Source organism: Copadichromis virginalis, linkage group LG17, assembly GCF_057382275.1.
Source record: "Copadichromis virginalis isolate Kocher_CV1m ecotype Utaka linkage group LG17, C_Virginalis_male_GT1.1, whole genome shotgun sequence".
NCBI lineage: Eukaryota > Metazoa > Chordata > Actinopteri > Cichliformes > Cichlidae > Copadichromis > Copadichromis virginalis.
The window spans coordinates 5,168,591-5,182,174 of NC_140634.1; the positions used below are offsets into that span (position 1 = coordinate 5,168,591).

The 13,584-nt window shown below is 41.7% G+C and overlaps 1 protein-coding gene across 1 annotated transcript; it reads right to left on the bottom strand.

The window, feature by feature from the left end:
* Positions 1–1,890: 1,890 nt before the first annotated feature.
* On the bottom strand, positions 1,891–12,783 carry slc38a2 (solute carrier family 38 member 2). Its single transcript, XM_085436220.1, has 16 exons — positions 12,423–12,783; positions 11,102–11,206; positions 10,905–10,983; positions 10,690–10,805; positions 9,019–9,092; positions 8,835–8,927; positions 8,430–8,505; positions 6,989–7,071; positions 6,738–6,796; positions 6,271–6,423; positions 6,094–6,173; positions 5,872–5,972; positions 4,475–4,599; positions 4,231–4,375; positions 4,040–4,137; positions 1,891–3,649 (listed from the first exon to the last, which is right to left on the bottom strand). The coding sequence occupies exons 2-16, from the start codon at positions 11,197–11,199 to the stop codon at positions 3,548–3,550; spliced, it is 1,482 nt and encodes a 493-aa protein (XP_085292346.1). The 5' UTR covers positions 11,200–11,206; positions 12,423–12,783; the 3' UTR covers positions 1,891–3,547.
* Between the last annotated feature and the right edge of the window lie 801 nt (positions 12,784–13,584).

The following is a 13,584-nucleotide window of genomic DNA, read 5'->3' on the forward strand; positions in this document are numbered from 1 at the left end:
AAGGAACGCAATTTGTCCCATACTTCAGCTAGAATGAAAAAAAAGACGCAAAGCTGGAGTTTTTCTGCGTCTTTATGCTGCACAGCTGCCTCTTCTTCTCTCATTTTCTCCCCCTCCTTCTCCTGTTGCTATTTCAATCATGAAATTGATCAATGATCAGCTGATCGGCTTTTCTCTCTTGTTTGTTTATCGTCCCCTTTGCGCCAGAAAGAGGAAACAGGTGGAGGTCGCGCTAAACAACAGCAGCATGTTTAAGCTTGATCAGCTGTTGTTAGAATTGATTTAATATTACTTTCTAGTATCAGCTGATGTTTGCTGGAGCCACAGCTGTAAAAGCTGCTGGTCATGATGTCGGTTTGGATATGTGGTGAGAGGGAAACATGAAGATGAAACCAGGAGATGTCCTTACTGAATCATCAGAGCTGAACAGGTGATGGAGGAACAGGTTTACCTTTTAGGTGACATGAATGAGTTGAAGGGAAGTTATGAACTGTTTCTGAGAAATAACACCAGGATCCTTTTTTAACGTAGCTGGCGGCTGATAACTGTGCAGGGGCGAGTCTAGCAAAGTTTTGCCAGGGGGCCAGGTAGGGCATTAACAGGGAAAGGGGGGCACAAAGAAATACTTTTCTTTCTTATTTTCATTTTAAATGTCTAGCTTTTAATAAATAATTATCTGAATCTTACAACCAAAGTGGTCATCTGATGTAAAATGTATAGAAATTCATTATTGCATATAGTAAATATCCATCCATCCATCCATCCATCCATCCATCCATTTTCTTCCGCTTATCCGGGGCCGGGTCGTGGGGGCAGCAGCCCAAGCAGAGAGGCCCAGACCTCCCTCTCCCCAGCCACCTCCTCCAGCTTATCCGGGGGAACACCAAGGCTTTCCCAGGCCAGCCGAGAGATATAATCTCTCCAGCGTGTCCTGGGTCTGCCCCGGGGCCTCCTCCCGGTGGGACATGCCCGGAACACCTCACCCAGGAGGCGCCCAGGAGGCATCCTTGTCAGATGTCCGAACCACCTCAACTGACTCCTTTCGATGTGGAGCATCTGAGCCCCTCCCGAATGGCCGAGCTTCTCACCCTATCTCTAAAGGAGAGGCCAGCCACCTTTCAGAGGAAACCCATTTCCGCCGCTTGTATTCGCGATCTTGTTCTTTGGGTCACTACCCACAGCTCGTGACCATAGGTGAGGGTAGGGGCATAGATCGACCGGTAAATTGAGAGCTTTGCTTTTACACTCAGCTCTCTCTTCACCACAACAGACCGGTACAGCGTCTGCATCACTGCAGCCGCTGCACCAATCCGTCTGTCGATCTCCCGCTCCCTTCTTCCATCACTCGTGAACAAGACCCCGAGATATTTAAACTCCTCCAATTGGAGGAGTTTAAATATTTGTATGTGTATGTATGTGGTTTAGAGACATCCAGGTGCCACAGGTAAGGGAAGTGATGGGTCACTACTCAGGAATCTGAGACCACGTGACCATGCTTTAGCTACGGCGGAGTCAGATGAGGAAGAAGAGAGAGGAGGGGTGACACCGGCAGTGTTTTTTTTTGACAGATGTTTTTAATTTTTTTAGCTGCTCTTTTCCCTCATGAAGCTTTTCCTTTTCTCACACTGTTGTTGTAAATAAAAATGTATTTTCATTGATAAAAAAGTTTACATTGACCTGCTGCACCATCTCATGGTACAAAATGGTATTACAGCAAAATATGGCCTGGGTCTATCTAAGCTGAACTTGGTCTCTCTCTTTAGCACAGTGCATAGGAGTTTTGGACATAAAAAAAACTAAACATAGTAGTTCTTCCACATCCCCCCCCCCCAAAAAAAAACAAACAAACAAAAAACAGTCCAACAGAGGACAAGAAAGAGTGTACACAGCTCAAGTTACCATTTGTCTTTGATTTATTTGGACAGTAATTACAGGATATACATAGTGTTTCATTGAAACAACAGTGTAACACTGATGGGCAAAGCCCTCTTTGCTCCTGAGGTCAAGAGTTGGTTGACGTACTCTCAAGCGGAGATGTGCAGAAACAACATTTTGCTGTGTTTGTGTTCAGGGGCCAAAAAGGAAAAGAAGACTGATACCGCTCAACAACGGGGCTTTCACACAGTTCCTAAACGAGAATTTCAGTCAGTCTTAACGGAGAAGAACCGCTGAAGCTCCGATGCACTGAAACAAATTTGGTATTAACCACCTTGGGATTTGTTTTGTTTTACAGCTCCAATACAACATTGTACAAAAAAAAAAAAAGCATATTTACAGGTGAACTCAATAGATATATATATATATACACACATATACATGTACACGTACAATATTATATAAATATAGTAAAATATTTTAAATTACATTGATTTCACGGTCTTCCATAAATAGATGACAACATTTCGGTGACGTGTGAATGTTGGAAGCACAGTGTGCCATCTACGACGGGCTCTCCACTCGGTGGGAAGGAATCCGCGTCGAGCTCTCTTGTTCGTTATTGTTTGGTTGAAGGTGTTCAAGAGTGCAACCTGTTTTTAGTTGTTTCTTAGGTTGTTTTTTTTTTGCAAGTTTAACAGGTATCTTATAACCACGGCATGTGGTCAAAATTCAAAGTATTCTCCCATAAAGAAAAAATTTCAAGTTTCCCACAACCCCTGAGTGGGGGAAGTGGAACCGGGAGGCTCGCAGGCCTTCTCAAAGCAGTAGTGTCGTCGCTGCGCAGACCTTCAGCAGGTTATAAAGACTAAATACAGTTTCAGGAGAGACCTCACGCAAGAACCTCTGCAGCGCCCAGTGCTGGGTTTGAAAGGGCAGGTTCTGTTGAGTGATGCACAGTTTTACAAGGAAAGCTGACACTGTTAACAAGGTTGCAGAGGCTTGGTACAAATACTGAAATAGGCTGTGTTAGGCCTTGCCTGTGAAAACTGACAAGTGTGCTGATTTTAAGTGCTTTTCACTATATAATTATGCTTTACAAACACAGTTTTGGCAAAGTTAAAAAAAAGAAAAACTGTTGTAAAGAACGTAACTAAGTCTGTTCCCACTTGTCAGGATTTGGAAAATTCACAAGGTTTTTCTTTTGTTTTGTCAGCAGGATCTATTGTTGCCGAGCTCAGAGGACAGTTGCAGCGTACCTGAGCATAAGCTCTATTTTGAACTCTATGACTATTTCTTCTGTGGCGTGAGGCACGTTAAAAGAATTTTGTTTTCAGCTGTACCTTTAGTAACTATTCAAAAATAAAAGCAAAACAAAGCCCCATACCTCAAACTATCAAAACACGAAGAATAAAAATGAGCAAAAATGACAATGAAAAAAGTTGCAATAAAAACAGAAACAAACAAAAAAAGTAAAACGCTGACGTTGTGGTCTATCACAGCATACTGTACAAAGTTCAGATACATTCTCTTGGAATGGCATGGTCCGTCGCTCAGCGAGTCAATGCTGAACATGAAGCGAGTTCTTGTGTTTTTCTTTGTTTACAATAGGTTTGATGTTGGTTACAAGGATGTCGAAGAGCCAGCAGCAAACAGCAGGAGAGCTGGAGGTTTAGTGTCCGCTGTCGCTTGTGGCGTTCTTGATCCAGTCCAGGATGATGAGGGTCATGCTGCCAAGCATGACCACGATACCGAGAACGAGGAAGACTAATGCCTAGAGAGCAAAATAAGATCACAGTTAGCTAATGTGTTCATTCACACCAAGTTAAATGAAACCTTTCACAGTTCAACAAATGTGTAATTTGTTGTCTTCGGTTCAGTATAAAGCTAATTATCTTACTTTAGCTTAGCAATGCAGAAGATAAAGCCCATTTGTTGCACTATTTGTGTTATCCTTTAGTTAAAAATATGAGAATTAAAGAAAAAGAAAAAAACAATCAAACATAAGAATTGTGGTTTTGAACAGAGTTAATTCAAGTGTTTGCTTAATATGAAGTTAAACTAAAGGGCTAATTACTGCAGCTACAACCATGTCGAATTCTTGGCAAGGAAACAAATAAGTGTAAAGTTCCAAAACTGTTCATTTCATCGAACTCCATCTTACCCCGATCTTTTGCCTAGACTTCATGGACTCTTTCTTGACCAGTCTGATGTAGAAAGCTGAAGGCAGGATGAAGATGAGCATGGCAGCAGCAGAAGCTCCTGACAGAGTAAAGACATTTGACATTTTAGTCACAATCCTTTCTTTTACTGTTGCTAAGATGTTATTACAGTATCTTGTATGCAGACACATACCTATAAAGCCAAAGATGTCCCTGATGGTGGGAACGAAAATAACCAGGGCATTTGTGCCAGCCAGCAAGAACACAGTGATGGTAGTGTGACGAACCCAGCTGAATCCCTTAGAAGGGCACAGGAGGTGGTTGACAGTGGTACGAATCTGCACAATGAGAAAGACACAGGGAGGTTATTCCACATGACCGATTATTTGTAGTAATTCATATTTTAGAATCTCTGTGACATTTTTTTTCAAACTTACAGGGAAGAGGACAACAGGGACAGTAAGGGTGACGGCGGTCAGCACGGCCAGACGGACAATCAACAGGAGCACATCAAACTTGTACACTTTGGTGTAGGTATGCAGCAGCTCATCTCCCACGTGCTCTATAGACAAAGACAACAGATGTCCTCCACTTAAGTCAGGGTTAAAGTCATCTACTCATCTAGAGGACTGTACATGGATAACTAATGGTTAGAACCTGATACCATTTTATAAATTAAATTTTAGAAAAAATTTAAATTTGCATTGTTAGTCAAAGATTTTTTATTATGAAGTTCTATAAACGCAAAGTAAGTAAAACCTTATATATTATATCACCCATATTTATATGTGTATATGTGCCATTAGGATTAATAGCATAAAAATTTGCTTCATGACAAGCTAAATTTCTTTCATATCTTTGCAATCAGTGTAAAGGTGGGAGTAGCTGCTAATTAGCTTATCTTAGTATAGTAATTTGGCTACACGCTATTTATATTTTTAAGAATCTGTACTACAGTAAAATAATAATGAGAAGAATGCTAGCACTTCAGAGACGTCTCTGGATCGAGCTAAGCTAACCAGCTAATGAAAAAAGCAAACATGTTTTGACTCTGTTTTTTGGGGTCTAGTTTTTACATTTTCCTTTGCCTTAAGCTGTGTGCTTATTCAGATTTTTTAAATTTTCCGCATTTAAATTTAAGCTAAGCTAACTGAAACAATGGTTTGCTAAGCCTTGTGGTTTTACAAAGGTTTGCAGGTTGACATTAGCATGCACAGCAACAAAAAACATTTTGTTTCATTTTTAACACCCTGTTATGATATTTTAATGTAAAATAAGTGTTTTACTAGAACTAAAAAAGCATTTTTTTGTTAGATGTATATTTAAGCAAGAGTTTTACGGCCACAAACCACCTAAATTCTTTGGAGACTTCTATGTTGTTTTAGGAGTATTTAAGTAGGTAAAACAAATATAATTTCGCAATGTCGACTCATCCCAACTACAAACTGGTGGGGGGAGGGGGGGGGGGGGGGGGGGGCACGCCACACTGTCACAGTTTTCACTATCACTCTCTTGTATAACTGCTGGTAAGTTCCAGGAACATTTCTTGGTGGTCTATCAGTTGTTTTTGTCATGACGCGCGGGAACACAAACATGCTAGCACACTGCTCAGTGGCATCAGGTGGGTTTTTTCACAGTCTTGCATAACTACTGTTCCTGAAAGTTTCTCGCTTAACCTTAGATGACAGAGCCCATTTAACATTTTGTATAACTTCTTGTGAACTGGTATAGGTGTGTGTTGACATTAACTGCGTCAAGAAACTAAATTTAGTTACATTTTTTCCCCACGTAAAAAATTTGTGTACATATTTACATTTTTACTGTCTTGACTTACGGTTAAAAGTCAGGTATCCAAAAAGGGCAGCCAGCAGGTACATGATGAACATAGCCAGGAAAGAAACATTGGCGACATTCTGCATCTTCTTGCGGGAACGGCTGTTCAGCAGAGAGTTGAAGACATGTTTTATTTAGACAGCAGACAAAAATGACTGTAAAAAAGTTGTAAATTGTGTTTTATATGTCAGGGAAATTTAAAAAGACGGCAGTGTATACTCACTCTTTGAGCTCGTCGTACATGGGCAGGATGGCGGGGTGGCACACAAAGGCGAAGGTAATAATAGGGACAGCATAAACAGTCTAGGGAGGTAAATAAAATTCATTAAACTAACGTCTAAAAAGTAGAAATGATTTCATTATGGTTTATTTCAATTCTACAGATGTTCTAAGTCTTTACCTGTGAGTTGACAATAAAGTATTTTGGCTTGCAGGTGTCCTCGTCAGAAGTATTGTCGTTGTGTGAGCTGTGTGAGATGTTCAACGAATGAGTCAAGTTGTCATCGTGAATATCAGGGAGAGGGCATGGGATCTGGAACTTTTTGATGATCACCTTGAAGGAGCAGAGAGCAAATTTCCCATTTTAGCTCCTTATTGTAAAGAAGCAAAGGTTCATTAAAACCACATTTACGGCATGATCAGAAACAAAGACTTGACTGTTGTTGTGCTGTCCTGTTCCACTATTAAATGAATTCATTTGACTACATTTTTTAAAACAAAGGAATCCCGCTCTGTTGTGTAGGAGGAAGGGATTTCACTGGAAGACTGAAACTCAATTGGCAAAACAAGAACAGGCCAAAGGATGTGTGTAAAGGATATGCGGTGATACGCTAACATGAGGAATGAGGAAAGGTGTGTCATACTCACCACAATCAGAAAAAAGACCATGCACAGCAGTGACAGACCACTTGTGTAACCAAGGTAACCTGAAAGAGTGAAAAACACAATCATTAGCGATGCCCTCCTGTATCACGTCACGCTACGCTATTAAGATTTTAAAGCTTTTGAAATCTTGCATGTGTGCAAGTGCGTCACTGACTTTGAACCCAACCCTGTTCAGAAATGCATCTGACTCGCAGCACCCACCCACAAAACACACACACACACACTTTCCTTACCTAAGTTCTTTAGCAGCGACAGGGGCAGGATAATGCCAACACTAACCAGCAACACCAGGTAGTCACCGTTGACGTACCATTGACTGAAATACAAGACAGAGCATGTCAGTGTTAGCTAATGGAGATCACCAATGAATAGGTAAAGATTTCTGTAGCTGTGTTAAAGGGGCAACACAGGTTGTTTTGCAGTGTTCTACTGTGAAATCTACTGTCAATGAGTTTGAATTGTTTGTTAGTTTTATCATCTTTCTTGTGTATATCTTGCATATTAAGAAGCTTTGATCTTATTACAAACTGATGAACCAGGACCACAAGTAATTTAATTAGCTACGTGATGCCGAAAGCAGCACGCTGAATCTACTTTCCTGTGAAATCCTCTGCAGCTTTTAGGGCTGATCAAACCTCTCAGCCTCTGCACACTAGCTGACAAGAACTGGCCTCCGCAAGCATGACTGCATAGCTTACAAAAATAGATGTAACAAAGCGGCACAGAGGAGAGCGAACTACATCAATTTTTTAAACTCGAAGCCGGGTGGCGGTGAGATCATCCCGCGCTCCATCTCTGTGCGGCACCAGCTGCATTTTCTAAAAGGGCTCTTTGAAAGAGCCGCTCAGAAAGACAGAACACTGTCCGTCCATTTAAAAACAGCCAGACAGTCCTCCTACACAGCTTGTGCTCCAAGCAGAGCGACAAAGCCGCTGCTTCACCTTCCCCGACACTCAGCACTTGAAAAACAACTGGCAGCCATTTTGCTTAACATGTCCACCTCGAGTGCTTCTTTCGGGCATTCCGGTTCTCTTTCATTCCTTCTAGGAATTTATTTTTTTCACCAACACCTCCCTTTTGTAGTCCTAGTGCAACCAGCAAACATTCCTATTGGGGCGAGTAAACCATGCTGTATTGACATTTAGTCTACATCTTTGGCTGCACGACAAATGGTCTGGTGGTCTGACCTGAACCACTACCAAAATCGAATCAGATGTTCCTTGGACAGAGGCCAGCTTGACTGATTTATCCTTGGATTTCTTGGAAATAAGTCTACAACCTCCAGGTTCATTATTTGATTTGTTAAAAATATTCATATAAGTAATGCGCCAGTTTCAGCAGTGTTTCCTGTGTTAGGTGAAATAAAGCAGTGAAACATGAAAAAGAAAGAAATGGCTAGTATTACTATAAAGCTTGAAAATTCAAAGCCACCAAGCAGAGCGTTTAGCTGCTAGTGGAGCCATCCAGCAGTGTTTGTATGACTTTCCCCTCTTCATGTAAACACAGCTTATGTTTGTTTACAAGAAAACACCACACGGTGCATTTAAAGAGGTCATGTCGGCCAGTTTGAGGCGCTGTGTCTGTTGGAGCGGTGCGCACAGACATGCAGTCATTTCTAACTTTTCCAGACCTGCGTTTGTGTGTGGAAGCTGCTAAAATATCAAAGTCACTCACTCGTCGTTGGCTCCTGTGAAAGCTTTTATAACAGTGGGCAGCTCGTATTTCACGATGTAGAGGTAGCTCGACATGGCTGTTGGGGAAAAAACAGAAAAACAACAACAACACCAGTTAGCACATTTTCCTGTAAAACTGAGGGAGAAAAAAGAAAAGGAGGAAACTCTGCCATAAAAATAATGATCTCTAATATTTGGCAAGGGGCCCAGATGCTTGTAAAATGACTCAAGGTTTTACTGGAAGCTACAAAAACAAACAAAACAAGCTGGTTTCCATCAACCAAGGTTTCCCCCCGTGCCTTCCCCCCTCCATGCTCTCATTGCAGACACAGAGGAGCAGTGTTTTAGCTTTCTGAGTGAGCACATGTTGGATCTATTACAGTTACGTAACATTCATTTTTCTTACCTCCAATGTTCTGCATGGTGATGGAGAGGGAGGCTGCGAATTTCCCCGGTGTCCCGAAGGCTTTGTAACCCAACTGCTCGTACACCAGTGCGCCTAAAGACACAAAGAATTGTGGATTTAGAACAAAAGTATTTTTAAAAAAATACACACTTGGCATTTGGGGATGTTTGTCTGATAGACTTACCCCCTTCATTGGCCGTCTTCAGCAACAAGTGCACAGAATACAAGGAGAAGATGGCGACAGACGCAAGAAGAATCCTGTAAACAGACAAGGGAGAGCTTTAGCTGTATGTTTACCTGCGACCTTGATATAATTAGGAGATTTAAAAAAAAAGAAAAGCAGAAAAATCAATGATGAAATGTTCTGATCAAGGCTGAAGTGCTGAACATGGGCCTTTGAAGGCCAGTTGAATGACAAATGTATTTTCCTGACTGGTGAACAAACACATTGACATTTGGCTGACGTGAAGGTCACATATTGCTGTGCAGGGTCTACTGATCATGTCTCACATCCCTTCTCTCTTGTGATGGCTCAGATCTCGTGTGTTTTGGGAGAATTTGCCGTTAGGATGATTTCTGCTCCAAGAGCAAAGTGTCAGTACCTTTAGTGTTTCCTTCGAGACCTGAGCGTGTGCAAGTTTGCAATCTGCCTTGTCAAAAACAAACCCAGAACTCTAAGTTCTTTGAGTCACAAGCAGCATCAGCAGGAATCCAAAGGACGGAAGGTTTCCCTGCCCCTGGGATGCTGCAGAGGCAGCACTGTACACTCGGCGTTATTAATAGTTCAGATGAAAGTAAATCTCTTGGCCTTCTGAGACTTGTCTTTGATAAACGCAATGTTCAGCTGTGTGTCCAGCTGCTTTAGTGGCTGCTCGTCTGTCTATGACGTCCTTATTCTGTCTCATCTTAGTTTGCAAAGGCTTGATCTGCTTTACTAGCACCAGACAGTACTTCAGCATATAAACACAGAGACATAAGGCGCAGGTAGCAAGGTTTGTCAGCTGGGTAGGAGCCATCAGGTGTTTGTAATCCCCAGCTTCCTGCAGATGCAGGGATCAGACTGGCCAGCTGCAGCTCCATTCATGATCTCCTGCAAGCGTACATTATCTCTCCATTTACGTAATTCGTGCGTGGAGCAGCAGGATTACCTCGATTTAGCTGCTTTTCCTGCCACTCCCTTTTGTTTCTGACTCCCAGAGATGTCGAATACTGCGAGTGGACTCAAAAAAATATTAGATTTTTTATTTGGACCCAATAATCTGATTTCTTTCAATTGGTTGCTGACAGACTGATTGTGAAAAGTTCCAGCAGATGCTGCCAGCGTGAGTGAGAAACGGAGGGCTAAAAAGAAAAAATTAAGAAATGCAGCACGCGGCTGATGCAAGGTGGCTTCAGTGTTTCCACACACGCAAATAATGTGCTGAATAACCAGCAGGGGGCACTATCACTCACAATGAGATGCACTTTAAAAAAAATCTCAAGATTGCTGGTACTTCAGCTGAACAACATTTGAACAATTGTAAACTTTCAACCCTGACTCTCAGGGTCGAGCAGTTGCATAAAGGACACATAAACACTCTGCTGGCGGCGAAAAGTCGTCGTGCAGAGATTCAATGATTCAATGAGATGCTATACATCACAAGCTGTCACACCAATGCAACAGACAAAGCCATACCTGCCCGTGCTCATCTGAGCCGAATGCGGATTATGAAATAAAAACACACCAGTTTTGAGTCATGCTTATTTGGTTTTCTTTACATCTTAACCTCTTGACTCTGGTGTTAGCTTAAGGAGTTTCTTTGTTTGTTTCCTTTTGCCTCTTTGCATTGGACAGACGTAAGTAATAGATGCTTACACAAACAGGGCGATGCCAGTGTTGGCCATGGCAAAGGACAGACCCAGGATGCCACTGCCCATGATGGCGTTGCCCAGGTTGAAGACGGACATGCCAAAGGAGGCACTACCCTGGTGCTGTGGAAAAGACGCAGGACGGTTAGGACAAGATGAGACATCACATCACTGGTTAAAGGAGAAAGATAAATGTGCTGGAGGAAAAAGAGAAGCTCTTACAGATTCAGTAGCATACTTCTTCTTGCCCGTGTGTTCAGGGAGGAAGTTTTGGCACTCTGCGTCAAAATCGGGGTATTGGCTTTAAAAGAAAAGAGAAGAATCAAGAGTTATTTTTGTGAAGTGTGGTTTATACCATGTGCAGTTTTCAGTTCTTAAGTATATATTTTTCACTATAGTGTGTGTAAAGTGAGCCTTACCCATCCAGTGGCACCTTCTTTGGGCATGGGTATTCACTGCTGTTTGAGCTGCTGCTGTCATCTTCTGGAACATTGTTGAAATCTCTCATCTCGGGCATTTTAAAGCTAAAAAAAATAAATAAAAAAAGTTGTTTTAACTGTTAATTAACTGTATTTCTTATATTTCTGTATACTGCGTCAGTTCCTCAGTCTTTTCCCCCCCATTTCTAGCTGTGCGCGTTCACGCTGCCTTGAGAATAATCAATATTATAGTGGCTCCACCGCAGCGTTACTCAGGAATCTGAGACCACGTGACAATGCTTTAGCTACGGCGGAGTCAGATGAGGAAGAAGAGAGGAGGGAGGAGGGGTGACGCACCGGCAGTGGAAAAATACCAGACCGGCATCACCCCAACTCTTCCATAGATACTGAATGGCACACACACATACAAAAGAAAAAAGCCGCAGTACACGCGGACAAATGTGACACTTTGCGCACATTTCCCCCTCAAAAATCGTCTTAAAATCTGGACTTTTCACTTTCCTTTTTCTTGAAACATCCCATTTTAGAAACTGCCAATGAAACAAAAACGAGGTGACAATCAGACATAGCTGTCTAAATCGGGCATATAGTAAAATAACCTTCTTGGATGACTTTTACGCACATGAAGATCCAAACAGAGCCACAATGGCATTAAATGGTCAGAGCCATTTAATGCCATTATTCCCATGACCCGACCGGCTCCACTGGAAACAATGACACGTGTTGTCCCTTTATGGGCATGGCTCTCCCATTTTGCGCAGCGGCCGTGGCTCAGGCGCAGGGTTATCTTTAGAGCCTTTTCAGATTACACACAAGAGACACTTTTCTATGTCTTTCATTTCGCACTGTGTGTGTTTTGTGATCTGTGTGGCAGTAAAAAGCCCGTGTCCTAATACATGCCCAGCACTGCAGCATCACTGTCAAGCGGACACTCCATTATTCATTTATTTGGATCAGGGCTGACCTAATAAGAGAAAACGCCTCGGGATTCTCAGACAATGACATGTTATGAGTCTTTAGTGAGAGATCTGCACATGTACTGTGTACTGTGACAGGAAATCATTCTGTTTCACACTGATTAGCTTTTAACACCCGATAACAGACGATTTTTAATTAAAGAAAAATACCTCGCATTAAAAATAAAAAGGTAAAGACATAAAATGCTGTAATAATGTGCAATCAGAAACTGTGCAGTGTGTTAAAACTTGTAAAGATTTGATTTTTTAAAATTTCAAATACTGTTCCGCCCACATCCGCCAATTTTCCCTCTGACGGTAAACGAGAATGTCGACATTCTTACCTTTTGAAGATGTCTTAGGATGCCTGAAGATCCTTTCAGTAAGAAGAAAAAAACGTCCAGACGATTTCTTTATAAAAATCAGCTGATCCTTGAGAAGACTATGGTTTTTTTTAATATATATATGTATATATATTTATAAAGACTGAAATTTTGAATGAATGAATGAATGAATGGACCTACTAGTAGACCAGATCTGACTTTAAAAAGCATAAACAGAAACAGGCCAAGGAGCAAAAAGATAAATAAACCGAAGCAAAAACGCGAAAAGAATTTCGATGTATTGACTATTTGAATCAAAGTCCAAGAAATGCGGCGAGCTCGGAGAGAAAACCCAGTTCTGCTAGAAAAAAGGGGCGAGGGCTCTTCCTTTTATAGATGCCACATTGCATCAGCCCAAACCAGCAAAGAGGGAGGAAGAGGGTGGAGACCTTTTACGCACGGTGACGTGGTTTGTGTACAAACAGATTGACTTTCCCTCGCTGGGAAACCACGGGCGCTCTCTGATACATTTACAATAATCAAACCACATAAACACTACACCAGTGCTACATAACACACACAAATGTCTAAATCCGTGGATAACTAGGCTTTACTTAATTTTTTTATAGTAACATATATATCAGTTCAGAATTTTCCGTTTAAACGTTCTCATTACTTTTATTTTATTTTATTTTTACTCTCAAGTAGCTCTACGCTGGAACTCTCTCATGGCTTTTTTGTGCGATTAGGATTGCTCTGTTTTGAAAGCAGAACTTGGCCTCGCTGAACCCCACAGATACACTGTGAAGCTAGTTAAACGCTTTTTCTTTTCTTTTTTCTTTTCTTAAATTAAGGTAAAGTGAAGACTCAGAGTGCACTCTGAGGGCCAGAGTGTCAGTCTAGATCAGGATGTGCCGGAGCTTCAAAGCAGACCTCCCCGTCTGAAGGAGATTACGCACAAACGCCATCATGTGACGGTTATCCTGATCCTTATTCACGCTGCTGGCTCATCTTGTCAGGTCAGGTGTGTGTGTGTGTGTGTGTGTGTGTGTGTGTGTGTGTGTGCGTGCGTGTGTGTGTGTGTGTGTGTGTGTGTGTGTGGTGTATAATCTTCTACTGCTCGGGTTTTAAGTTTATTATTAATGCTGACTGAGAACAGTACAGTTTATGGTCTGGCTTTTGA

Bases quoted from the DNA above. Each gene is read 5' to 3' on its own strand.
- slc38a2 (XM_085436220.1), bottom strand. From the start codon at position 11,199: ATGCCCGAGATGAGAGATTTCAACAATGTTCCAGAAGATGACAGCAGC. The intron at 4,138-4,230 runs GTATGTGTCTGC...TTACTCTGTCAG, and splicing joins GGACATCTTTGGCTTTATAG to GAGCTTCTGCTGCTGCCATG. The intron at 3,650-4,039 runs GTAAGATGGAGT...TTTGCTCTCTAG, and splicing joins AGTCTAGGCAAAAGATCGGG to GCATTAGTCTTCCTCGTTCT.